At 46.4% G+C, this 26,426-nt stretch overlaps 1 protein-coding gene across 1 annotated transcript in view; it reads left to right on the top strand.

Moving 5' to 3' along the window:
• The window catches only part of FLNB (filamin B, beta), a 71,879-nt gene that overhangs the window by 15,321 nt on the left and 30,132 nt on the right, over positions 1-26,426 (top strand). Inside the window, exons 3-19 of the mRNA XM_010182721.1 lie at positions 8,442-8,690; positions 9,657-9,754; positions 10,615-10,762; positions 13,485-13,603; positions 14,357-14,434; positions 15,213-15,375; positions 16,635-16,832; positions 18,526-18,663; positions 19,906-20,032; positions 20,567-20,703; positions 21,069-21,262; positions 21,920-22,033; positions 22,562-22,705; positions 23,025-23,148; positions 23,402-23,562; positions 24,047-24,137; positions 24,391-24,560. Coding sequence (XP_010181023.1) covers positions 8,442-8,690; positions 9,657-9,754; positions 10,615-10,762; positions 13,485-13,603; positions 14,357-14,434; positions 15,213-15,375; positions 16,635-16,832; positions 18,526-18,663; positions 19,906-20,032; positions 20,567-20,703; positions 21,069-21,262; positions 21,920-22,033; positions 22,562-22,705; positions 23,025-23,148; positions 23,402-23,562; positions 24,047-24,137; positions 24,391-24,560 — 2,453 coding nt within the window. The remainder of the gene's footprint in view (positions 1-8,441; positions 8,691-9,656; positions 9,755-10,614; positions 10,763-13,484; positions 13,604-14,356; positions 14,435-15,212; positions 15,376-16,634; positions 16,833-18,525; positions 18,664-19,905; positions 20,033-20,566; positions 20,704-21,068; positions 21,263-21,919; positions 22,034-22,561; positions 22,706-23,024; positions 23,149-23,401; positions 23,563-24,046; positions 24,138-24,390; positions 24,561-26,426) is intronic.

Genomic DNA, 26,426 nt, shown 5'->3' with positions numbered 1-26,426 from the left:
CCCGCCCCCCCGCTCCATCGGCGGTGCACGGGGAGCCGCAGGTGGGGCGTGGGGTTTTATGAGAGTGGGAAGTATTTCGGTGCCTCCCGCCCCACGGCTGCCGGGCGCTTGGCCGTGCCGGTTAACGAGGCCAGCCGGGGTTTTGGGGTCAGAGCGTGGCAGTGGCGTGCTGGCGCGCTGCCCCTCAGCGCTGGCAAGGGAGTTTGCTTGCTGCGAACAAAGCAGCACTCATGGAAACTTGCTGCTGTACAAAAGGCTGAACATTCAGACTGCTTTCTTCTTTTTTTCTTTTTCTTTTTTCCTTCTTCCTCAAAAAGGATCTCAAATAATTAGCGCAGCATTCCTGTACATAGCTTGCTGGGTATCTGCACCATGGTCCTGCAGCTGTAAGCAGGGACCTGCTTGGCAGCAACTGAGGCTGGAAGAGCTGAATGGCAGCTCTTTCACTTCTGCTGCGTCCCTGCTCACTGCTAATCCCATATGGGCAGTGTGTAGCCCTCCTTGTGCTCATGGTGGAGATGCTCCCCGGGAGCACTGGCTTCAGGAGTTGGATGTGCTCTGACACCTGCCTTGAATGTCAGTTCCACACACTTACCTTCTCACATCCCTAACTTGATATATGGTTCTTAAGGCAACAGAAACCCTAGGTATGTATTCAGACTGAAACTATTAAGAAATTTGATCCTAAGCCACACACAGTTTGACTTTTTTCCCCACCCACCTGAACAATTCCTAATTTTTAAATTCTTGTCTTCTCCTTCCGACCACCTTGGATTTCCACTTACTCTTGGACAGGCTGGGTTGGTTGCTGTTGTTGTTACACTACTGGCTTAAACTTGCTTCATGTTACGGCTTTCTCTTCTGGATGTAAGACTTAAGTGGACTCCAGTTGCCCATTAAGAAGTTGGGTAGAGCTATTTTGATCTGTATTTCAATCCTGTGAGCTCCGCTACTTTGATTCTTTTCTGTATTAAAAGTCTGTATGTTTTTTTTGTTGTTTTTTCTTGCCAAACCTACACTTGAAAGGGCTGGATTCGACCTTATTTTTACAGTTGCCTGTTCCACCTCATGAGACATCCTTTCCAGAGGCCCAACATGCACCAGCAGACAGTACAGGGCAATGGGTGTGATAGTGGCCTGAAGTTCTCTGACTGATCTGTATGGTTTCAAATCCAGTTAAAGCTACTGATAACTCTGAATTGTAATGTTTAGTATCTCACAATGAGTGTCACAAAGGAGTCTTTTTTTTCTAATAATTGGACACCCTGGTAAGCATAGAAGAAAATGGTTTCTGTCCCCTTGCAGAAAAATAACCCAAAACAAACCAGCACTTTGTTCATCCTTTTGTCTGTGCCCAGATGAATGCTCTGTTCTTACAGCCCTCAGTGACACAGCATTCCTCCTCTGAAAAACTCACCTTGTAAAAAGCTTAGTGAATGTGCTGTGTACATGGTGTATCACTTACACGTCCTGAAGGTATGCTTCCTCAGGTAATGAATGCCTGGGGCTCATTAGTGAAGCTAACCACTGACCTTGTCTCAGCATGGTGCAGGAGCTGAGCTGGGAGGAGATGAACTGAGACCCCACAGGTATATCCTCAGCTGCATGCTGAGGAACAGCTCTGCTATGAGTCCCAACACCGAGTGTAAATGCCACTGAGAAGCAGCAATGCGATGGGGCTGGAGTGTGGTGCTGTTGGAGGCTGGCAGGTCACAGCAAGGAATCCACGGAGCTGGCCAGAGCTCAGCTGTCCTGTGCCAACTCTGAGCAATGGGCACAGCCTGTGCTGCTGCGGGGTGAGCTGGCTGTGTGCGGCTGGATGACGAGCTATGCGCTGAGCCCAGGGGAGCTGCGAGGTGAACCTGGGCTTAAGGGTCACTGGAGGAAATGGTTGCAGTATGTTCTCGGAGCACAGAGGAACCTCTGTAATTGATTTAAAGACGAATTATCCCTACAGAGGATGTTGCTAATGTCTTTAGCAGGCAGGGTAAGCCTGTGAACACATACTGTATGCTTCAGCAAAGAATTTCCTTAGGCAGCTTGCTCAGCTCTATGTCATCTGCATACTTCTGTCTGTCATGCACCAAGTGCAGAGCCGCGCTTTCAGAGCTCTCGGTTCGATGTGGAGTTTTCGCTGTTGCAGAAGATTAAGCCGTAATGAGTGCTTAATTTTTCTGTCCCCGAATTGCTATAATCCTTTAACAGTAGGTAGGAACAGTTAGAGGTGGGGAAATAGTCAGAAACTTCAAGACACCAGGATTTAAAATTCCTACAGTTTCTACGTAAATGACCCATAACTGAGATTAATTCTGTGCGCTATACAAAGTTCCTTCCATGTTTGGAAATAAGGAGTAAGAGGTGTTGAGAGGAGCACGTATCTCCAGTTCTTCCTCCATAAAACAATTTTAAATAGGGATGACATCAAGACTGGAGAGGGTGACCACTTTTTAAAAAAGCTGGATGCAAAGATCAGTGCTGGTCATGGTAGAACTTCCACGTGTGAAAATCAACAGCAAAACTGAGATGGCTTTGCCCAGACTGTGAACAAACAGTGTTGACTGCAGCTGCAGCCAAGAAGCTGTTTAAAGAAAACAATAAAAATATTTGCTAGTCAGAAGTTGGCTTTTTCAGTCTTTCATTTGTTTCACAAGACTTCGCACAGTCTGTATTTCTAGCTGAATTTAGTAAGGAAGCTGCCTGCTGCGGTAGCTTATCTGGCTTCCACTAATTGTCCAAGAGAAAATGACTCGCAGCTTTGCTGTGGGGCAGGGTTCAGGGAGCTTTGCTGCAGCCTGGATTCTTGTACTTCATCTGAACGCAAAGCAGCTTGTGCATGAGAAAAAGATGCCAGTCACAAACTTGTTAACAGTGGGATTTTTTTTTTTTTAAACTGTAGAATAATTTAGCTTTGAAGAGCTTTGAAGGTTATGTAGTTCAAGCCATACACTGCAGGTAGAGGAGTAGGTGAGTTTGCAAGCCTCAAATGGATGCCAGGTTTCAGTTCTGGTGCTTGCTCCTGGGGCAGCTGCAGGTGCAGCTACAGAGGACCAAGCTGTGCAGCGCTGGCGGTTTTCCACTTGGTAGGCTGGGTTGGGAAGTTTTTGGTGGCCCAAGCCGTAGAAATGGCACACGTTTGTCTTGAGATGATCACATTGCTGGCTCAGGCTACTCATGCTGCTGGCTGAAGGCTTGGCACTTTCCACGTCTTTCTTGGCACTTAGACTGTTAATATCATGCTCCTTTAGGTGTAAAATACCGCATTAATATTTAGTATAGAGCAACAATTATTAATCAGCTTGAGCAGTTAAGACTTAGTTACTTTTCAAGACTGAGACTGGAGGTGTGTTCCATGGACTTATGAAATTGCCATACTCCCATTTTTTTGGCTGATTGCCACTTAGTTAATAGGATAATAAAAGGGTAAGAATTACAATCTAGACTCAGAGGTGTGATGGGGGAAGCAAACGATCTCTGGTTCAGTCTGTTTTCCTCTTCACTCTACCAGGCAGCCACTTAAATCCTAATAGCTGACGAAGAAGCAGGATACTCCTACATAAAACTTAATGTTGTAGGCTATATATAGGCTTTTTTTTTTTTTTTTACAGAAGAGTGAGCGCTCGCTTGTTCAGCGCTGATGTTGATTCTGCAGAACAGCTTAAGTCTCCTTGGCAGGCTTCTCCCCAGCCGTCAGCGTGCAGGTCCTGCCGAGCTGCATCCTGATGCCAGGACCTCTCGGCAACGGTGGCTCCTGCCTGTGTGCAGCTGAGCAAGGGCTGCATCCTGCTTTACAGCTGTAGCTGTTTTGTCCACGCTGGATTGCCTTTGGGTCCACTTAGAGGAGGAAAGTGCTTTAGACTGAAGTTAAAATGCATGTTGAATGGTGTAGGTGTAAATGAAGGTTCCTGTCTAGGCTAAACTCGAGTGGTTCTGCTTTGTGCTGGTTCTGTACCGTATGTGTAGCCATGACAGCTTGCAGGCTGTCTAAAAGTGGTCATCTAACAGCATTCACAAATTTGGAGTCTGCAGCTGAGTATCAGCAGGACTTGTATGTAACAGCCCAAAAACTCTTGAGTTAAAAAAAACCTGAAGAAACAACAACAAAAAACAACAAAAAACCCCACAACTCCCCGATCCATCACCCTTTGTCTGTTCTAGATGGCACCTCTAAAGTTGGTTGCCTGTGTTTCCATCTGAGCTGAAGTCTTCCTAAGTACTGGTCTGGGGCAGACAAGGGGTCCTGTGGCACTCTGGTTTACTGCTTTATGCCTGGGCTCCCCATAAAAATGTGTCCTTCGAAAGTACAAGTCCAGTGGCCATCAGCAGGTATCCTCCTCTGCTGCCGGTGTGGAGGCATGACTCAGCTCTGCAGGAACTTTGATCTCCAGACCGTGCACCTCCTGCCATGTACAGTGAAGCAGTGAACCAGTAAGCGAGTGCACTCTGGTATGTGGGTAAGTGCGTATTGTGAATGTTAACATAGGCATCATGATGTGAATAAAGTAAATTTCGCAGACGACCACACTATCTCCAAAAAAAGATTACATTAAAGCTGTCTCCAGTGATGCCGTAAAGAATTTTTTCAGCCCTGCTGAATTATCTTGGCGGATGAGGTGCAACAGCTCACTTCCTCTGAGCTGCGGGGAGGTGGCGATTGGCGTCTGTCGCCTGCGTGGAGGGGGCTCCTTTAATCCGCGGAAACTCGCCTGGTGCCATGGAGTAAGCGGGCGCTCTCTGTTTCAGCTGAAAGCAGGCAGTTTGTTCCCGTCTACCTAATTCATCAAAGCTGAAAGCCAAATAGTGCTGCTCACGCTGCCAGTGGTGGAGGAGCATCCTTAAGGGGCTGGGCCTTTGCACTGACCATGAGTGTGCTCTAAATTTACTGTAAGCTCCAGAGGAGTAATTGAGAAACGTAGCTTGAAAGGCACTGTAAAGTTTCAAAGCATAGATTGTGTGAGTAATAAGCATGCCTAAAAGTAATGTTCGTAGTAAGAAAGCAGTGTTGCAAGATCTGCTGTTCATATAATCAGTTTTCCAGCCTGTTATAGCCAGAAAATGTGTCTTGAAGCAGACCAGGGCATGGGGAGAATCCAGTGGAAAGCCAGCTGAGCTGGAGAATGCGGCAGTGCCTGCAGTAATGGTTGTTGGTGCTTAAGTGTCATTGGAAACCCATTTTTCACTATTCCAAAAATCTGGCTGTGTTATACTGGCAGTGTGCACTTGGAGCTGGTGGGGGGTGCCTGCAAATTTGTTGTGCTAAGAGGCGTTTCAGGGTTCTCTGGGCCAGCTCTGTGCTCCTTGTGCAGGACCTGTTAGCAGATGCTTGTCTCTCTGAGTGCCACTTGCATCTCAATGCCCAAGAGACCTCAAGGAGAAGGCACTAAATGTTTTTAGTCAGTTAAGTAAAAAGGCAGCACCAAAGCAGAGACTGTTCTAGAGAGGCTGAGCACTCTGGTGGGGCTGAGCTCTACACCAGCACTTGGAAGCCAAGCCTGCTTTGGGCTGGACTCTGGTCGCTACTTGAACGTAAAGGGTCCTTTTATGTCATGACAGAGACTGAGAGCCAGGGCTGAGCTGCTTGTGGGATTCCCCATGGCTGGGAGCAGATGCCTGTGGGAAGGGTGCGCGGGTGGCCCTGCTGGGTGCTGATAAAATCTCCTGTCCTGCCCAGTTCTTCTTCTCCCTCCCTCCTCCTCCACCCCAAATGGGAAGCAGACAAGCCCTCCTACAAGCAGACTTGGAAAAAATTACCTCATGAGATCCCTATGCCTGTCAGGAAGCCGGGAGGCTGTAAGAGCTCACTGACTTTGCTGACGAAGCACAGTCGCAGGGATGGCACCAGCCCTGGGGAGGAAGAGCTGTCCCATTCCCACGGTGACCTTTTCCTGTCATCTCTGCTCAGCCGTGCCCTCGGAGATGGTGCTGGGGAAAGCTCTGAGCACACACCCGGTTGCTGCAGTAACCGCAGCTCATGTGCATATCAACATTATTTATGTGCTGTACATAGGAAATGGGCCATTCTTTATCTCTGGTAACATGTGTGTAGCAGTGTGCTTGAGGTGACTCTGTCCTGCTGGCTTTCCTCCCTGGAAATGCTGGATGGCTTTCTGAAACGAGCTTACTCATAGCATGCTAAATCATTGCACTGTCCACTCTGGTAAAAATGCCAATGTTGGTATAGATCTGAAGCTTGGGGGTGTTTCTGGCGTGGGGATGCAGTGGCCGGTGGTAAGCTCCAGCTCTGCAGTGAGTGGATGGTCCTGCGTGAGAGCATGGGATGGAGATGCTGCAGGCACAGGCAGCGAGCAGGCAGCGGGGCCTCGCTGGGTTTTGGACGCTCCAACTCTTAATTTCAGCCTGTGGAGCTCAGCCTTGGTGAGCCTGCTAGCAGGGTTGGGGTCTCTCTCTCATGTAAGGTGCAGATCTTCCTTCTGCTCCGATACGATTTCTTTCAAGAAAGCTTTCCCTAATAGGTTGTAAGGTTGCATCTTCCCTCCGCTGACCAGTTTGCAGCTCAGCTGGAAGGAGGAGGAAATGAGTAACAACAGGGACTGTTTATTTGTTGCTAGGAAACACACTACTTATATGATGCAGACTTTTACCTTCTAACCTGTAATTAAAACCCAGTGGGGCTTAATCACCTCATAGCTATCTGTTGTATATCTCAGACTGGATGTGGAATCAGCAGTCAAGTGGCAGAAGCTTATCATAATCCTGTAAGATTAGTCAAAACTAATGTTAAAAAAATTAAAATACAAATAAAATCTGAGTACAAACCAGATGTTAACTATCTAGAAAGGCCAAACACCATTCAAGGTCTGAAGTTACAGTATTATCTGTTCTGGACATACTGCCCTATTGTGAAACTGCGTAAATATTAACCACTGCCTGAGCCTTGGGTTAAAGGGGACGTGCTGGTGCTTGCTGCTCTTGGTCGCTGTTCTGTACAATCACTTGCTTTGAAAGTCAGGGGATCTTTTTGCATTAATAAGATGGTATTGGGTTGCTGCTGTGGTCTCTGTAGCTGGAGTGAGCAAAGCATGCCCAGAGGTTATTTGGCATGGTGAGGCTCAGCTTGGAGCGCTCTACCTCTAAATACTCTGAATTTGAACTGGAGAAGGTCATCAAAGTAGTCAACGCTTTCCTTTTCCTAGCCTGGACTCAATAAGATCCCTGTACAGTTATTCTGCTGACATGAAAGTGAGTTTATACTGCTCTGGTTGTCTTTATTCCAGCATCTGCTCCAGGAGCTGGAGAGCAGATGAAAGCTTCCAGGTTGCTTGTACTGTCTGCTGACTGAAAACGGGTTTCTGTAACAGTTTTCACTGAAATGGAGGAAAGAACAGAAAAATGCTCTGCTGTAACACGGTGCTGTGAATGAAAGGATCAGTCAGACTGAGGGCATCCCAAAACATTGCAGAAGAGCCCTGGTTTGGGTGAGCTTGGGCAAACTGGAGCTGTTACAGATACATACAATACAATACAACCTGAGTAGCAACTAGAGGCTCAGAGGGAGTGCATCCAATCCGTGACTCACTAAAACCAAAGTAAATTGCAAGAGTATTCACAGAACTGTAGAGGTCACTTCATAAGGCCAAACTGCAGAAAACTATCCTGCCCCTTCAGCAGCAGCTTATGACAATCTGATCTTGATACCCGGCAGCCTTAAACTTGGCTGCAGGCTTTGTCTTCAAGTAGAACTGCGGTGTGGCCGCTGTGGTGATAAATTTTTGCTAGGCTAGAACATAACGTGGAAAAGCCAGAGCTAGCTTTTCCTTTTCTTCTAACTCTTAGTTTGTAGCGTGAAGGGAAGACTTTTTGGGCAGGCAGGAGCGTGATGGTGTGAGGGATGCCTGATGGTCCTCCTCTGCCCCCTTTGTAATTTGTACCCAGGTCGCGATATATCCAGACTTTGTTCCAATTCCAAACTCTGGCTTTACTGGACTTCATTGTATAGCACTTTATTGCTACTATTGGTGGATCTGTGCGTTTGTGTATATACATGCAGCTTCCTAAATGATGCTTTAGGTATGCCCTGGGGTATTCTGCCCCTGTTGGGATGCTGTTTTTGTAAACACTATCGCATTCTGTTTAGCCTCTTTCATAAGATACAAATGCTGTTAAAAACACCAGGTTGCAGTTATCATCCAAATGCAAAATACCAGAGATCTAAAGCTGCAGATTCTCCTAAGCTTAACCTTGTAAAGCTTCCAGGGCAAGTCACAGCACCCTTGGAGAGCACTGAGTCTTTGGACCCCTATGTCTCCTCCTGTCTAATGCAGATCATGAAGAACAATGTCTCTGCCTGAACAAGTGCCTGCAGTGGCCTGAGCTGCTTCTCCTGTCCCTGATCACCTGGGCACGAGTGCAGGCACAGTATTTTAGAAATATGTATTTTTCCTTTAGGGTGGGAAATAATCAGATGTATGTCTTTTGTCTTCCAGATAGTAAAGCCATAGTTGATGGAAACTTGAAGTTGATCCTTGGTCTGATATGGACCCTTATCCTCCACTACTCCATTTCCATGCCAGTGTGGGAAGATGAAGGTGATGATGATGCAAAGAAACAGACCCCTAAGCAGAGGCTGCTGGGCTGGATCCAGAACAAAATCCCTTACTTGCCCATCACGAACTTCAATCAAAACTGGCAGGATGGCAAAGCGCTGGGGGCTCTTGTCGACAGCTGTGCTCCTGGTAAGTCCTTTGCTCTGATGGTCAGGGTTTTCCTTGCTCGCTGTCCTCGTGGCTGCTCTGCTGTTCCTATGGGAGGAGGTTTTCACTGCTAAGCTGGAGATGGGAGTGATGTGTTCAAGAAAACCTGTCTCCAAAGAGGCCAGCTGTGGGAAGCAGCGAGTTGTAAATGACTTGGCGAAGAGAAATACTGGCCTAAAGCAGAATGTGTGATTGCATTATTGGAGGCGCCACGTCTGAGCTTTGTATTGGGTGCAAGGGACAAAGGCGCAAATGCTGGCTCCTAAATGCAAGCAGGACTTGTTCCCACAACAAGTGCCAACAACCTTTCAACTTCAAGGCGCAGTAGGAGGCTTCATGTGTTCTCCCAAAATAGGATTGCAGAGGGAGCATGGAGCAGCCAGAAGCCGCGCACTACCTGAAACTTCAGTGTTTAGCAAGCTCAAGCTGTGCTGCTTAAGGAGAGTAATGTGATGAAGTGTGAAAAAGGCACAGTTTCCTCACCTTCTTGTAAAGCAGCCTTGCTAGTGCGATTGCTGGTGTTCATCTAATGCAAGTAGCTGAACTTTTCCAAATTTGCTGCAGGAGGGCCAGTGAAACATAAATGATGGGTAGATGTATTCATGCTGAATTTGGAGGGTGTCTTGCCCGGCTTAAATTTAAAGCAGTGTGGTTGCGTGGCTGCTTGTAAAGCTATACGTCCTGTTTGTTGGTAGGCAAGGTGGGTGGGAGTCTCTCTGAACCCACTGTTGCCCTCTGTGCCATAAGGGCCTGTGGAGATGCTGGTGGTTGTCTCAGAAGCATTTTCAGTGAGCAGCATGCGCTCACCTTGTTTTGGTTACTTCTGCAAAACCCTGGATGTCCTTCTGTATAGCAGCTTAACGCAAGTGGCTCTGGGGTTTGTACTTGGTTCCTTCAGCTAGGGAAGCTGCTCTGCAGGTAACACCTAACACTGACATGTTCTTGCAGGCCTGTGCCCGGACTGGGAGACCTGGGACCCGAAGAAACCTGTGGACAATGCTCGGGAAGCCATGCAGCAGGCAGATGACTGGTTAGGAGTGCCGCAGGTAAGGCTCTGCAGACTGCCTTGGGGCACATGGTGGTTAGCTCTGTGCTTGCAACTGGCTTGAATTTTGATTGAGGAAAGCAAACGAAGTTGCTTGGATGCTTCCAGAAGTTTCAGTTTACTCATGGGAAATTGCCTGAAAAAGGGAAAATTATAATGAAACACGCTATTATGTTCTGGAGCTCTGGTTGTAAGACTCTGTGTAGGTGTCTCTGCTGAAGACCGCTGGTGTTGCAGCATGTGGGGTAGGGGAGAAGGTGCCTGTGCAGCGCTGGAGTGAGTCTGTTTTGCCGCATTGAATTCCACAGAAGAAAAACTCCCTGGGTTAGGAAATCACCTGCAAAGATTACTTTCACACAGAGAACAGCATATTTGTAAACCAGGTTGTTTTCACACTGGTAAGGGTGGACAAAAGTGCTGAAGTCTCTGAAGCTGTCAAAGCAACTTGCATTGTGGGAGCAGAAGAGACTGGTCACAAGTTTCCCTTTGCAAGCACTGCAGTTCAGAGCTGTAGCACAGAAGATTATGAATTCCAAATTCTTTCAGTTTCAGTTATCCCCGTGTTGCTTTTCAGGGGAAACATAGCTGCCGTTGTCTTGTCTTGCTACTGTTTAGTTTGTCAGAGTCGCCTGGGAGCCCCTAGTAGTCAAGGCACAAAAAGCCTGCAAACCATGTTGGGACCATAATGAGCTTCTTGATTTTGTTGATATGAGATGATAAATGATGTGTATATCAAAGGAACTAAATTTAAGAAATCACATTAGCATGCGGGAATTCTGAAACGTAGGACTCTGTTGAAGCTCTGTTTCTGTGTTGACATGTGGTAACCAAGCACTGATACTTAATTGTGCTGTCTTTCAGGTTATTACCCCTGAAGAAATTATCCACCCCGATGTGGATGAGCACTCTGTAATGACATACCTGTCCCAGTTCCCCAAAGCCAAGCTGAAACCAGGAGCTCCTTTAAAACCCAAACTGAATCCAAAGAAAGCAAGGGCTTACGGCAGAGGTAAGGACTCAGAAAGCTTAAGCTGCACAGAGCGTTTAACTCTTCAGAAAGCTGGGTGGGGCTTTTTGCTGATGTTGAACTCCAGACCTACTGTAACTGACTTCAAAGTTTCACTTGTATACTCTTGGTGTGGTGCCTAGTTTCAGAAATACGTGGATATAGTCCAAAAGACACTCCTAGTTCTAACATGTAAATTCCCCCAAGTCTCTGAACCTGTTTTGCAAGCTGCCAGCCTTGCAGTCCACAGCTGGAAGAAGTAGCGTGATACGGGGCTGAAACAGCCTTGGTGGGAAACTGAAGCTCTCAGTAGTGCTGCTGTCGGTCACGGATCTCACCGTGAATGCTTCTCGTGATAAAGCACTCATCTGAAGAGAAGAAACCTCTTTAAATCTGTCTGTGTCTCTGACCAGGCTCTCTGTACAGGCAGTCTCCAGTTTCCCAGGCTTGCTGGCAGATGCGTATTAGGGTTGGCTAATTCTAAATAAGGTATTTGAATTGATCGGTAGGTGTGAATACTTTGCACATGCACAAAGCGGGGCTGGTAACCCTTCAAACATTTAGTAGTACCGAGAGTTTATTGTTAAGAGCTGTATTTGCTAATTGGATGGATTTGTCCATAGATGTTTATATAACTGTAGATCTACATAGGCATTTATATTTTTAACTTACTTTTTAAATGGATAATTCCTGTAGCTTTTGATGTGGTTCTACTCTAGATTGGAACACAATCACAGCTAAACAAGTGACAGATTTTTACCTTTAATGTGCTTGGTATGTAGCACACTTTGTTCGCTGTTCCATCTCTTTTTAGGATCTGGGGCCAGCTGTGGTCCTTGAAGATTTTTAGAGTTAGTGGTTTTCAGAACTGGGTGTACAAGAGTGTAATTGAAAGAAACAAGAGTTCTCCTTTTTTTTTTAACCTGATTTTCCATTGAAACTTAACCAGTGGAATGAATGGACAGGGAAACTATAGTCAGAAGTGGGTTTAGTACTTGCCCTACTTGGGTTTTACGTCCTTCGTTGGTGCCCCTCCCGCAGCAGACTACCATACATATACATGTTTGTGAGATCCCAAATGTATGTGTAAATGACTGATCAGCATGCCTCAATCTGTCACGTCTGCCTTTAGTCATGCTTTTATTCCTTCAAACTCTGGAATTATTTTGCTGTCTACTGTGCATACTGTGCTCTGGAGCTACTGTAATGGAAATTATAAAGCTCTTCTTGAAAGATGGATATTTTCCCTGAAATTAATTGCCAAAACGGAGTGTACAGCAGAGGTGGTGTACACGGTTGTGCAGATCATCACTGATGCACTATGAGTTCTCGTTTACCCAGCCAAAGCAGATCTCTGAGAAGAGAATAAAATACAGAAGATTGAATGTGGGCGAGGAAGGTGCTATGATGAGCGCTGTCCTGGCTGGAGCTGTCTTCTGAGGATAAGGAATCCTTCTTGTTGTGCTTGCAGAAGGATGGATGCTTTACTCGAATACCATAATGTTTGTGCAGCGGACAGAAGATACGCAGGGAGAATTTACAGCTGTTTGAACTAGACGATAATCTAGGGCTTAGTTTGAAAGAACAAATATGTCAATTGTTAACACCTTATCAGAATGCTCAGATTTCCTAGTAAAAACATGATCTTCCTTGCACTGCTCAAGTTATTGTTTTCTGAGGATAAACAAGTTCAGGAATTCTGTTGTTCACAACCACTTCCTTTATAATCTGTCAGACATTGCACTTTCCACTAATTGTCCTATGGAGAAGCAGTGCCCATGGTTTTATGAATAAGGCAAGGAGTAATTCCCTTGGAAGGAAGGGTATATATGTTTGGGCTAGTCTGGAACCAGCAACTTTGGGAAGTTCTTCCACCCACTCAGTCTGACACCACCATGAGAGGTGTCGTGACCTGGGGCTGAGCGTAGGGGGAGGATGAAACCCTGCTGGGAAATGCGTGCTGTAGCAAGTCCTGCGCTGAGGAATAAGGAAACTGATTATAAAGTAAATGAAAGTGGCACTGAAATGCAGGATTTTTGTGGCTTCAAGGGGTTCTTGTGTACTGTTTGTACAGTGTTCACTCTGGTAAAGCAGTTTGAGCAGCTTTCAAAGAGTAATAAATCTGAGCAGTGTCTGTACAGCTGAGTTCTGAAAGCAGAGTAAAATGGGACATTATGGGTATGAACTGCCTTGCTCAGATAAGTCTTTCACCCTTGGCTCTAGGGTAATATCTTTACCAAAAGACTTCATGAAATTTCTCTCCTGCCTCCCTGGCTGCCTTTCTTGCAGTGCAACACCATCACAGCATTTCGCTACGTGAAGCAGAGCAGCTCCTAAAGAGCAGCCACAGCCCCTTCGCTGTCAGTGGCAGCGCTGAGCTGCTGGGCACTCACCAGCTGTGGGCATCACCCTCATGATGTTCAGGCAATTGGGGTAACTTGCCTTTCACCCAAGCCCAAGTGCCAGTTGGGTTTCTGACTCAGCTGGAGATGCTATGATAAGCTGAGTGCCAATGATTCAACCAATTTTTAAAAACAGTTGTGTTATAAAAGGAGGGTTTTTGTGGGCATGATGTTCTGGACAGCAGTCCAGATGTCAAGCAGTGGCCAGGGGAAGCTGGTGCTGGGGAGCTCATGAGGGAGGACAGATTGGACATCTTGTGGGTAGTCTCTGCTCTACCTTTTGGGGTTTGTAGCAACAGCTCATGTGCTGCTCTGCCTTGCAGGGGTTGAGCCTCATGGGAACATGGTGAAGCAGCCTGCCATCTTCACAGTAGACACCATCAGTGCTGGGCAGGGAGAGCTGATGGTCTTCATAGAGGATCCAGAAGGAAACAGAGAGGAGGTATGTATGTTAAATGTTTTGTGTGGAAAAGTAAAGCTGGTCTGAGCCCCAAGTTTTTGCAGTAACCTTAATCTTTCACAAGTGAGGTCTTAACAGATAAGTAATCTAAAAAGAAGTTGCAAAATACCATCTATCAAAAGTGCAAGCCTCAAGCTTTTTCTCATAATTGCCTTTTTGGATGAACTTGAAAAAAACTTCACTGTCTGCAACTAAGCAACACAACTGCAGTGTCCAGTAGTTGTGGTGCTTTAGCTTGACTGGCCAAGTACATTCTGACACATTTTTAGATAACACACATCACTAAATTACTGTATGCCCTTACTCATTCTGCAAGAATGGCTAAAGCAGCTATTTAGATACCATGAATCATTTTAAGCTAAAATGCTGGTTTTAATGTTTATAGAAACTTCTCGTCCAAGTGCTCCACTTGATCATGTTACAACATTCCAGAAAAATACAGCTGTATGTTGGAATTAACGTCTCCTCAGTTTTGGCATGCTGTAGTAGAGCAATTAACGGCAAGGAAGAGGGCTGGAGTGGGGAGGTGGTACCTTGCTTCATCTCATGTAAAGACAAATTCAAGGGGTTTTTTTCCACATGAGAAAAGGAGGTAGCAAGTACCCCTGCTCCCATAGTAACACGTCACTGATATTGCAGACTCTGGAGATAGTTTGCAGTATCAAGTGCTCCCAGAAAAGTCTTAGGCTGGTGTGAGTTGGCAAGACTCAACAGTGGATGTATTTTCTGTTCTAGGCAAAGATAACGCCATCCAGTGACAAAAACAAGACCTATTCAGTTCAGTATGTGCCAAGGGTTACTGGACCTCACAAGGTAGGTTGGGTGTCAGTAACCAGTGCTCTTTCACTAAGTGAGCTGCTCCACTGGTTGTTAATGTGAGCCCCTGAGGACTGCCTCTTTAGTGACAGTGTCACAGCCACTCCGGGCATCCTGAAGAAAAGGTAACCTGATGTGGCCTCGGTCCTCAGTCTGGGCTATTGGGCTGCACCCTCTTCAAGGAGGAAGAGGGGGTGTGTTGGGAGAAAGTGCATGGGCATTTGGGTATCAAGTGCTACAGCTGGCTCTCCTCTCACATGGGGCCACTTCTTGCAGCTCATGAAGCTGGTTTTGTGGATTATCAGAGTCACAGAGTAAAGTACCAGTTTGTTTCTGTAAGGTGTTTCTTTGCTGCTGATATTGTCTGCCATAGGGGTTTTGCAGAGAAGGTTTCCCCACACATGTGCCTGCAGAAGCAGGTTTATGATGGGTGATCCCATTGCTTGGCAGCTGCCTGAGTGGCTGGTCCCCACAGCCAGCCTGGAACAGTAACTGCAACTTCTGCTGCCGCTTCGTTGCTGGATGGTCATCTCCCTTTTATTGGCACATCCAGATTCAAGCATCCTCACTGGTGGGGCTGGCCCCATGATGTGTAGCACTTTAAGGAGTTGGCCGAGCAGTTACACTGCGTGGACAGGATGAAGGTTGTGGGATGGATGGTTTCTCTCATCTCTGAGGCATAGACTCTGCGCTAGGAGTGCAGGTGCTTCACCCTTTGCTCGGCTACGCGATAGTGACACTGAGCTCTGCCTCTGCCTGGTGGGTCTGTCTCTAGGTTTCGGTCCTGTTTGCTGGGCAGCACATCTCAAAGAGCCCATTTGAAGTGAATGTTGACAAAGCCCAGGGAGATGCGAGCAAAGTAACAGCAAAGGGACCAGGACTGGAGGCAACAGGGAACATTGCCAACAAGCCTACCTACTTTGACCTCTACACAGCAGGTAAGCAGGATGAATGAGTGCCTAAATCCTGTGGCTTCCTCAAGCGTGAGGAGAACCTAAGCCACTGAAAAATGGATGAGGATTTGCAGCCCCATCAAGTGTAGGGGTGAAATAGTAGCCAAGCAGCTCTGAAGGCTTCAGCTGTGTATGAAACATTTGAAGTCTGGAGCTGAGCTGGGGCAAGAAGGTGCTAAGGCATTACTCAGAAATTTGCCATGACCTTGCTGAATGGCAGCAGCCAAGTTCCTGGCTGGCTTCTTCCCCCAACTCATTTTAAACAGGAGTGTGAAATGCCCACCTCTGAAGGATGAACTGTGAGTAAACTGTAAACGCGTAGTGTGTTCTGAATTTAGTTTTACAGAAAGAACCTGCTGCAGTGCTACTTTGAGTTCATACTTCAGTGATGAACTGGTTTCAGCCTCTCTTGTATTTATTGGAGGGCTACTATCTTCATTAGGGCATCTCCATCATGTGGCTTGTTGCCTGCCACTAGGCCAATGCTGTAGCCTAGAGAAGTGAGTCAAAAAGATGCTGCAAATGCTAATTCATTTAGAACAATGCGAAACTACTTAGAGCTGTTACTTGAAGTATTTAAACACTGAAATATGCTGAGTAGCATATTTTAAATTGCCCTCTGCCTGAGGGTGCTTAGAAATAAAATTAAATGTGGTTATAGTGAGGGGAAGTGTTATGCTCAGCCTCTAATTGGGAGAGGGAGTGGCCTGAATCATGTAAAGACATGTCTGGCCTCTGACAGTGGCTGGAAAACTGTTCTTGTTGCATGGTGAGTTGAATAAAATGTGAGAGGAGCAGGTGTCTGAACAAAAGTGGGTACGTATAGTCCAGGAGAGAGGGATCCTTGTCCAGACCAACGTGCACGTTGTCTGAGCTGTCAATGTAAACCTCTTCAAAGATTGAGAGATTGAACTGACTGGTGAAGTTGTGGACCAGTCTGTGATAGAGCTGCTACAGGGTGGTCGCAGTAGGGTAACCAGGCTGTGTGTGTGTGTTCAGTGCTGTAATGCTGGTGTGAAACCCTGTGGGTTGAGCAGCAAAGCTCTGCCAGCTTAATGGCTTCATGGGGATGGGACCATCCTGTCTTGTCCCCTCCTCACTTGAATGTCTGGTTGCTGTCAGCAGAAGCTGAATGTTTAGGCTGTGCCTAGAGCTGATAGCAGGGGATAGCTGGCTGGGGCCCTAAATGCAGTGTGTGTTGCTGTGGGGGAACCAAGGCTCAGCTGGGCTCTTTTTCTTTGCAGGTGCTGGTGTGGGTGACGTGAACGTGGAAGTGGAGGATCCTCAGGGGAGAAGCATTGCTGAAGTTGTAGTAGAAGACAAAGGCAACCAAGTCTACCGCTGCACCTACAAGCCTGTTCAAGCTGGTCCTCACATTGTCAAAGTGACTTTTGCTGGGGAGGCAATTCCTAAAACTCCTTGCACTGTTCTCATTGGAGAGGGTATGCTTTTTAAAAATGCACCTAAATGTAGATTTCACCTGGGATGTAATTACAGAATGTGTTTGAATCTTGCCTTGAACTTTCTCTGTACCTTTCAGTATCTTAGACCTGATTCAGTGAGTCACCTGGGCATTGACAGGGTAAAACAGTGCTCTCTAACAGTAATGCAGCTTTTGTTGCTAGATTTTCCTTTCTGCCTAGACCTCCAAACGTTAAGCTGCGCTTTGTATTTTTTTGAAGTATTTTATGCAGCTATGCAGTGTCTTGCTGTTTTCCACCTTTGTTCCTCAGGTGACTATATTTACTGTTTTCCTCCTTAACTGACACCTAACTTGCTTTCTGTTCCATCCTGACGTGCTCCTACGCTTTTTAGATCTCTGCTCATCTCTCCTGAGCTACCCTCCATTTGTGGAATTTTGGACTTCACTGCTAATGGCTTCATAGTTGGTAAGAGGTGTGCAGGATGCTCCGTCATGTTTGCTTTTCGTAAGCTTCTAGCCTGCAGCTTGTCCTGGCCAAAAGGGGTTTTGGTTTTGTTTGGGGTGTGGGAGAAAAGCCACAAGCAAAGTGAAGCGGTGTGAGACCCCCGTCAGTGAAACTGGCTTCCCTACAAGCTGCCTGACTCGGCTGCGTGAGAGCTCTGCGAGCCGCCCCCACTTCACGTTAGGCATGCTTCCCTGTGCTCCCGCCGAGGTTTTGGAGCTAGCAGATGGCATGTGACCTTTGCTGACACTGTCCAGTGCAGGAGGTGGAGCGATGTTGGCTGCTGCAGGGGTGAGGGTAAAACTTGTCAGCTTTTGAAATGAGTGAAAAACTAAAGAGCTGCTTGGCAGACTTGTGCTCCTGCTGCAAGCACGGCATCTTTTGGGGAAATGCATGTCGGGATTACACTGCTGGGGAGCTGTGGTTATTTGTAAGTCTCTACAGACCCTTCAAGTCTCTGGAGTTGAAGACCACATGATAGCTGGGATTGTGTAACAAAACTGTTCTTAAGTACGCATTAGCTTATTTACACAGCCACTCTGCAGGCCTGGAGAAGTGCTTGGAGTAAAGGGGTCAAGCATAAGCTCAAGCTCAGCCATACTGAGCCTACTGCCCCGACCCACGGCTGCTTTGGTCTGCAGAGGGCTCAATGGCTTTGCTTCTGAAAGTGTGAACTGTGACAAATGGGGTTTAGACGTGACATCTCTTAACGAAGCACACATGCAGAACTCGTCTCTGCAGGTAGCAGCTATTCCAGTCATGTGCCTCTGAAAGCACAGCACAGTAATACTGTTCACTGGGGCTTATCTGCAGTTGGGAACTTCACCCCACACTGCAGCATTCCTCTCAATGCGAAAGGCATCAAGAAGATTGTGCCTAGTACGGTGAATATCTGTACGTGATAGTTCTTGTACTGATAACTAGCATCAAATTGGAAAGCAACAGAGCTTTAATTCTAAAAAACGGTCCTTATAGCGGGTCAGTGCAGCTTGGCTGCACCAAACACTACTGCCCAAAAGCCATAGGACATAGGCAACAGCAGGGCAGACTCCATGTCTGTCTGCCTTAATGCTGGAATGTTAAAACGTATGCCGAAAGCTGAGCTGTGGTTGTCCTGAGTCAACATTAAACTAAAGGTTGTTCCAGGCTGGCTGGGCTACATGTATGTTGAGTCTCAAAGGGTGTATTGATGTCTGAAATTCCCTTGCAGCCTGCAACCCGAATGCGTGTCGTGCCACCGGCAGAGGTCTGCAGCCCAAGGGCGTCCGCATGAGGGAAACGGCTGACTTCAAGGTTGATACGAGAGCAGCGGGGAGCGGAGATCTCGGAGTCACTATAAAGGGACCGAGTAAGTGCTGGAGTGAATTGGTGCTGTGGATGCATTTTGGGGAAAGAGGAGAAGTGGAGACTGTGCAAGAGCAGTAAGGAAATGGTGGCCTGATAGAACTGATAGGAATTTTATCCCCATTTAAAAAAACCCATTAAACAAAACCAACCAACCAAAACGGAACAAAAAAATCCCACCACAACTAACACATTTCAGAAAGGTTTTCTGGAGCTCTGTGTCTAGAGTGAAGGCTTCAATCTACAGGGTTGGGTGAGGTTACATGTGTTTTTAGGTTTCTCCATTTTAATGCATATTGGTTAGTAAAACAAAAAATCCATCAGCCTGCCTGCTGTGGCCTCCAAGCTTTATGAGTTCACTTTGCATCTTCATCTGATCTGTGGGAGCAAGTCACGCTCCAGGGTCTCTGGCAGGGTGGAAATCCTGCTCCTGTGAAGCTAGGAAAGGCTCAGAGCAGCACTCTAGGCTGCACTGGGTGCTCGGGCCCATGACCAGGGGTTGAGGGAACCTGTAGGCTGACATGAAGCCCTTCTGCCAGGATCCATCCCCAGGTCATTTGCTGTGTCCCTCTGTCCCGATCACAGCAGGCTGGGGCAGTGGGAGCACCAGTGGCCGCTGGCTTGTGGCGAGCTCCTGGGGCTGCTTGCAGTGGTGGTGGGGGGGCTGCAGCTCTCAGGATGCTCTCAGGGAGCTGCTGTGCTCGTGAGCCGCTCACCTCCGCCCGGCTGGGACGGCATTAAAAGGTGCATTGTGTTGCCTTCACCTCCTCCACATGCACAGTGCCCCAACTGTGTGGCTCAGTGCGGGTGCAGGGTGGAAAAACAACAGACGTATCGATGTAAATTTTAGCGTATTAAGCTTTTCTCTCTAAATTCTTCATCTTGAAGAAAATGAAAAATAGGCATTCCCTGCATGCTTGTGGTTGCAAAGTCTGACAAATGTTAAGCTTTTTTGTTTTAACATATGACATGCATCATACTGCAGACTAAGAAAATAAAACATAAGGGAACCTATTAAGTCTGGTAACTTAAAATACTTTCTGCTGTATTTCTTCTGGAAGTGTTTGCTGTCTTTGTCCTAGAGGGCAACTAGAACTAACTTCCCCTATAACCTGACCTTTTTTTCTCTGGTGGAAGAAATTTATTCTTGCAAGCTAAAATAAATACTAGAAAACATGAACTTGTCTGAGTAATTGAAGGCAGGATGGAAGCTGTTAAGTTTAATGCTGAACTGATCTTTCAACAGAGGGCTTGGAGGAGCTGGTGAAACAAAAAGGCTTTATGGATGGTGTGTATGCCTTTGAATATTATCCAGCTACCCCAGGGAAGTACGTTGTCACGATTACATGGGGAGGGCACAACATCCCAAAAAGGTGAGTTGGAAGTAACTTTTTTGGAGATTTTGCCCTTTGGTGGGTTGTGTACTTGATGGGCTTTGAAGAAGCTCTGACAAAGTTAACAGCAAGAAGTTGCTGTGACAGTTTGCCTATGGCCTGTTTTAAGGCTGCAGTGGCTTATGTTGGAAAAGCTTTGAGTGATTTGCATCAGCCTTGCTAAACCCAAAATGATGAATACAAAAAGTAATAAAATTTGGTGGATCGCGCAGCTTAGATTTCGTTGTGAGTTTTTAAAGAGATCTGTTATTTTGGTGTCCAGGGCTACAGCCAGCAGCACAAGCCAGATATTTCACACTTGATTTGTGGTGCAAAATGCAAGCACGTGATGGGTTGGATGACCTCTCTGCTAGAAAGACAGTCCGCTGGGCACTGTGCCACCACATGATGGCTTCTGTTAATTTGGGAAATCCGATGTAAAAACTCATTACGATGCCTGTGGAAAAACATGGATGCTATGGATGCTGTGTCTGTCCTCGTTTCTAATCCTGTGCTTTGCTTTTCCTCTCATAGCCCCTTTGAAGTTCAAGTGGGTCACGAAGCAGGTCCTCAGAAAGTGCGAGCCTGGGGGCCAGGACTGCATGAGGGGATTGTGGGCAAATCTGCTGATTTCATGGTAGAGTCCATTGGCACAGAAGTTGGCTCTCTTGGTATGTCACTTCACTTAGTTTGCCGGAAATATTTATATATTGCAATGCTAGCAATGAACTAATGAGAAATAGCTTTCCCAGCAGTAGAGAAAGAAGTCTGTAACACATTCTGGTCTAAATATAAACTTATGTCAGAGTATCAAAGGCAAGTCATAGAGACAGGAATGTGTATGATGGGGAGTGTTAATCTGTGGTTTTTTTGGATGAGATCCAGAAGGGAATGATGGATTCTGTCCTATATTGCTGAAGAAGGGTGACAGAGCATCAGTTGTGGCTGTGGCTCATAAAAAGCATTTTGGGAAAATGCTGTTAAATTAGCAGCCACCACAAAACTAACACAAGGAACCTACTTGTTCTTTTTTCAGGCTTCGCAATAGAAGGCCCTTCTCAGGCTAAAATTGAGTGTGATGACAAAAACGATGGCTCATGCGATGTGAAGTATTGGCCCAAAGAGCCCGGTGAATATGCCGTGCACATCATGTGCGATGATGAGGACATAAAAGACAGCCCTTTCATGGCCCTCATCCAACCGGCTTCAGGAGACTTCAACCCAGATAAGGTGGTGTATAGGAGCTCACCCATGGCATAGCACATCTTTGATACGTTTTGAGATGTTTCTGAAGGCTTCTGGTAACAGACTTGACTCTTAAGCTGCCTCTGCTTAAAGCTCTGAATTTGCTGTGCTCCAGTCAGATATTCACAGAATCACAGACTGTTAGGAGTTGGAAGGGCCGTCAAAAGCTCATCCAGTCCAACCCCTGCCAGAGCAGGATCACCCAGACCAGGTCACACAGGAACACGTCCAGGCGGGTTTTGAATGTCTGCAGAGAAGGACACTCCACAACCTCTCTGGACAGCCTGTTCTGTCAACCTTGCAGTAAAAAAGCTTTTCCTTATGTTCACATTGAACCTCCTGTGCTCCAGGTTTTTCTAATGTTTTTCTATAATAATTTTTCTATATTTTTTTAAACTATTTATTATTATTTCTATAATAATTTTTGTATGCTCAGCTTTTTCTAATAATGCTGTTGTGGTTCTGATGTAATGTAATGAAAACTTGCTGAATTAGTCCAAATTCTTAACTTTCACACTAGCCTGTACTTGCATCCCATGCTTCATGGGTTCTGTGGGAAGAGGAAGGTCTTTAGAAAAAGATCACTTACTTTTGCTTCTCTTTCTGAACTGCAAGCTGAGACTCTTTAGGTGTGTTTTTTAGGTGAAGGCTTATGGCCCAGGCCTGGAGAGGACAGGCTGTATAGTGAACAATCCTGCTGAGTTTACAATTGAAACCAAGGATGCTGGGAAAGCGCCTCTGAAGATGTATGCACAGGTAAAAAGCCAAAGGCAGTTATGTGAAACTTTAGCAAAAGGTGTTTAATACTGTTGAGAAAAATGCCTTAAGTATTTCTGCTCACTTACACATCACTTAATTCTGGGCATGTGTAATTCTCCCAAAGCTCTGTGCTTTGATCTGTGTAATGCAGTCAGGCAGCAAAACCAACTCAAGACTAGGTGACTTCTCCCTGGCATATGAAATACATGGCTTTGCTTCTTCACTTGGAGTCTCCTGAGCAAAGCAAGCTGTAATTTCCTGGAGCTGTCATTTGGAAGCACCCAAAGTGTCTCTGAACCTGTGAATCTCGGGCAAGCTTGTTAAAATATGTCTTGTGGAATGGTGTTAGAAATAAGTGAGTGCTAGATGAGGAGGACTTACAGGAGTGTAATTTGCATGTCTCTTCAGCATTTCTGAGCTGCAGTTCTGGAAAAGAACCCACATTTTTGAACAGTCGTCGGCTGTTCAAATAATACAAATACTTTTAAAGTACCTGAACCTTCTGCTTGTATTGCTGCTTTTTAGGATGGAGAAGGAAACCCCATTGATATCCAGATAAAGAGCAAGCCTGACGGTGTGTTTGTCTGTTCCTATGTGCCAGTTAAACCAATCAAACATACAATTTCTGTTGTCTGGGGAGGAGCCAATGTGCCCAATAGCCCATTTAGGGTAAGTACAGAGATGGATATTACTGGTTGTAGCTAAGTAGGATGTTCATGCTCACAACTTCTTGTTGTTACAACTAGGATAATAAAACCCTCCTGTGAATTTCAAGGACATCTGCCCTTCTGCTGCCTTTTTTAGGAACCTATCCACTTGAAAAAAAGCTTTCTGCATTTACAAACTCACAAGTTGGAAGTGTCTTGTGAGTCCAGCTGCAGCCTGGGAGATCTGGGGCAATTAGTAATTGGCCAAGTAATGCTCAGACTTAGCTGTGATCTGGAGCGTGACACAAATGTGTAATTCTGACCCTTGTGAATCCATGTAGGTCATTATAGGTCAAGGGAGTCATCCTCAGAAAGTGAAAGTGTTTGGTCCTGGTGTGGACAGAACTGGTCTGAAGGCGAACGAGCCGACCCACTTCACTGTTGACTGCACGGATGCGGGGGAAGGTAAAGGCAGGCTGGGCTGTTGCTGTGGTATCAGAACCACACGCGTGGTGGGGGGTTATGGTACTGCTTCATGCTGATTTTCCTTTTTTCCTGGAAAAACCTTGGGTAGCAGAACATAACAGTGAATTGTGATGTGATCTGCTGCATCAATTAACGAGGTGACTTGAGCAACCACTGGAAATGTGAACGTGCTGGCTGTTTGGTTAGCATCGTCTGTACTGTCTGATAGCAAAATCTCATTTGCTTTTCCTAGGTGATGTCAGCGTTGGAATTAAGTGTGATGCTCGTGTGGTTAGCGATGAGGAAGAAGACATAGATTTCGACATCATCCACAATGCTAATGATACGTTCACAGTGAAATACGCGCCGCCTGCTGCTGGGCGCTACACTATTAAAGTGCTTTTTGCAGGACAGGTTTGTAATCTTTGTTTTACAGCCTGATGTTTCTCGATTCTGTTTATCTGCTCCTTGATCACCGAGCACTTGCCACTCCAGCTGACTGTGGTGGCTTAAGCTGGCTCCTTCCGTTCTGGCTTATGTGCACCTTGTCTGATCACTGTTTGTAAAAACACTCTTGTAGTACTTCATAAGGTACACAAATGAGAGGGGTTGGCAGAAGCTACTTTCTAAAGGAGAGAAAACCTAAGTGACTTTCCACGGAGAGTAAGTTTTCCTTAAAGAAAAGAAGGGGGAGAGGCCCCTGCAAACCATCCAGCTGTTAACTTTGCTCTAGAATTTGAATGATACTGCTTAAGGCAGAGCAGAGTGCTGAAGCAGGGTGAAATTTTACTCAAGGTGGTGGTGGAATTAAAGCAGAAGTTTCTTAAAATTATTATCTGTCTGGTTTGGTCTAGCGAAGAGTGACCTGGTCATGTTTAGAGCTGTGTTTCTGTTGCAGGAAATTCCTGCCAGCCCATTCAGGGTTAAAGTGGACCCCTCGCATGATGCCAGCAAAGTGAAAGCTGAAGGACCTGGGCTGAGCAAAACTGGTGAGACCTGGGTTGAGGTGGTGTGGCCAGTGCTGGCCCATGAGGGGTTGTTGTGGGGTAGCCACTGCCGGGCTGAGCATTGCTGGGATGCACGATGCAGTGCTGGATACAGCTGGATGGGGTGCCAGGCGACTGGAAATGACTCTCTTCCCTTGGCATTTTGCTTGACTGGGCTTTATAGGTATCGAGTGCTTCTTGGGAAGAGTTTCTGTGTGCGAGCTCTGCATAAATTAGAATTAACATTTTTCTTCAGGCGTGGAAAACGGGAAGCCAACACACTTCACTGTGTTCACCAAGGGAGCAGGAAAAGCACCGTTGGATGTGCAGTTCAGCAGCCCAGTGCCGGGAGAGGTGGTGACAGATCTGGATATCATTGACAACTATGACTATTCCCACACGGTTAGGTACACTCCCATACAGCAGGTAGGTTTGACTCCCGTAGGAATACAGGGGTGAATGGCTCATGTTGCTGTAATGCAGTGAACTCCCTCCCTGGTACCCATGCACAGAGGAGTGAGGAGATAAAACTTACCAGGATGTAGTGTTCCCTGGGATCCTTGCAGGACAACTGGGATTGGAAATCAGTAATGCAGTTCTCTGGTGTGGTTATTGATAGCTTGTCACTGTTTTCTTTCTGGGAACAAGTGAGATACTGAAGCAGTGGCGCACAGCTCATGTTGTCCTTCCACACCTTATCAGTTGAAGAGGGAAGGTGGCAAACCTTCCTGGGGTCCAAAATGGGGCTGGCTGCTGCACCGGCTGTGCAGGGCTGCTGTGGAGTCAGGGCTGGGGGGTGCCAGCTCTCAGCAAGCTGCTGTTGCCAAAGGGGCTGTAGCGCAAACCAGAGCAGGGACAGAAGGCCAGCATTCGGGAGGTGGTGCAGCAGCTTCCTGGTAGAAAAGTGAAGGAGCTGGTGCTGAGGAGAGAGACTGGGCAGCAGATTAAATGTGTCAAAGTATTTGTCTGTATTTGAGGTTTGCCCTTCAGTTGGAAAAAATTTGAGTCTAACTCATTTTGGTTCACAGACAGATCCTTCCTAGCAACGCCATTAAAGAGCTGAGAGTAGAAGCTGCTAATAACTAGAAGTATTTTTCCTTATGCTGTGCTTGCATGTTTGTGAAGGAGCATTGAATGCCAGAATGCACGAATCTCATGTATTTCTGAAGATGTAGGTGCTGTAGTGCTGAGATGAAAGTATTTTGCTGCTCTTGCTCTGCTGAACAAACACAGGAGCTACTGGTCATCTGCACCAGCTTCCTTGAACGTAGCTGTGTGAAAGTGCGCTGATGTGAAGGACTGCAGCATTATTTATCTGATGATGCCGGTTTAGCATTCTTGGAAGCACCATAGAGCTAGCATTTGGTTTTGGATAGAGCAGTTGCATGATCTCAGGATGTGGCTGGCGTGCCTGTTTGGAGAAGCTTTTGCTTGTTCAGTCAGGGTTGGTATGCAGAAGGGAGCAAAGTCGTCTGAACTCTGCATACGTGTGTGTGAGCAGTACCAGATTGCTGCGTTTCACATGGAAAGCCATGGTCAAACAAGCCAGGATGCCCCAACCAGGCTTGCTACTTGGGTCTCCCATCTGGAGGAGAACCTTGGGTCACAGAGGAGCTGTGGACTTAACAGGAGATGCTTGCAGATAGCAGAGGCAGGAAAGCAGTGGTTTGAAAAAGGTGATGAAAATGGACTGCACAGTAATTAGAAGAGCCTTGTTGTCCCTTCAGGCTGCAAGCATGTAGGTTGTTTCTGGACCCTGTTTTTCTCAGGTTTGTAAGTAGTAGCTTGCGAATGAGACTCTGGACCCTTCAGAGCTGGGGGGAAGATGGATTAGGTAGTTAAATTCCTGAGGGGCCACGTCAGCAGCAGAGAAACCTTGGTTTAATGTTGTTTACTCAGCCTTATCTCTCTCTCTTGCGGTGTTGCTACAGCTACCCGTGTGTGTGTTTTCTAAAAACAACCAAGAATAATCATGGAAGCTATTCGCTAACTTGCGTGAAACATCCATGATTATTTCACTTGGGAGCTGAACTGGCCAAGAACGAAAAGTAAGCAAACAGTGAATATAGCTAAAATATGGACCGTGGTAGGAGAGAATAAAAGGAGCACACATCATGGGCTGGAACTTGCCATGGCTGTGCAGTATTCCTGCCAAAATACACAAGAGCATTAATCTTCCTGACTTGTACAGCTTAAAACACTGGTATTTCAAGTGCAGTAATAATATGGCCTCTTTGCAGGCTTGGCTTTGTCCTGGCCTCTCCTTGTGGTGGAAGGGGATACCTGGTCTGG

This window comes from Mesitornis unicolor, unplaced genomic scaffold (assembly GCF_000695765.1).
Source record: "Mesitornis unicolor isolate BGI_N332 unplaced genomic scaffold, ASM69576v1 scaffold7294, whole genome shotgun sequence".
Taxonomy (NCBI): domain Eukaryota; kingdom Metazoa; phylum Chordata; class Aves; order Mesitornithiformes; family Mesitornithidae; genus Mesitornis; species Mesitornis unicolor.
Note: the sequence above shows the minus strand (reverse complement) of the source record. Positions and strands in the feature narration are given on the sequence as shown.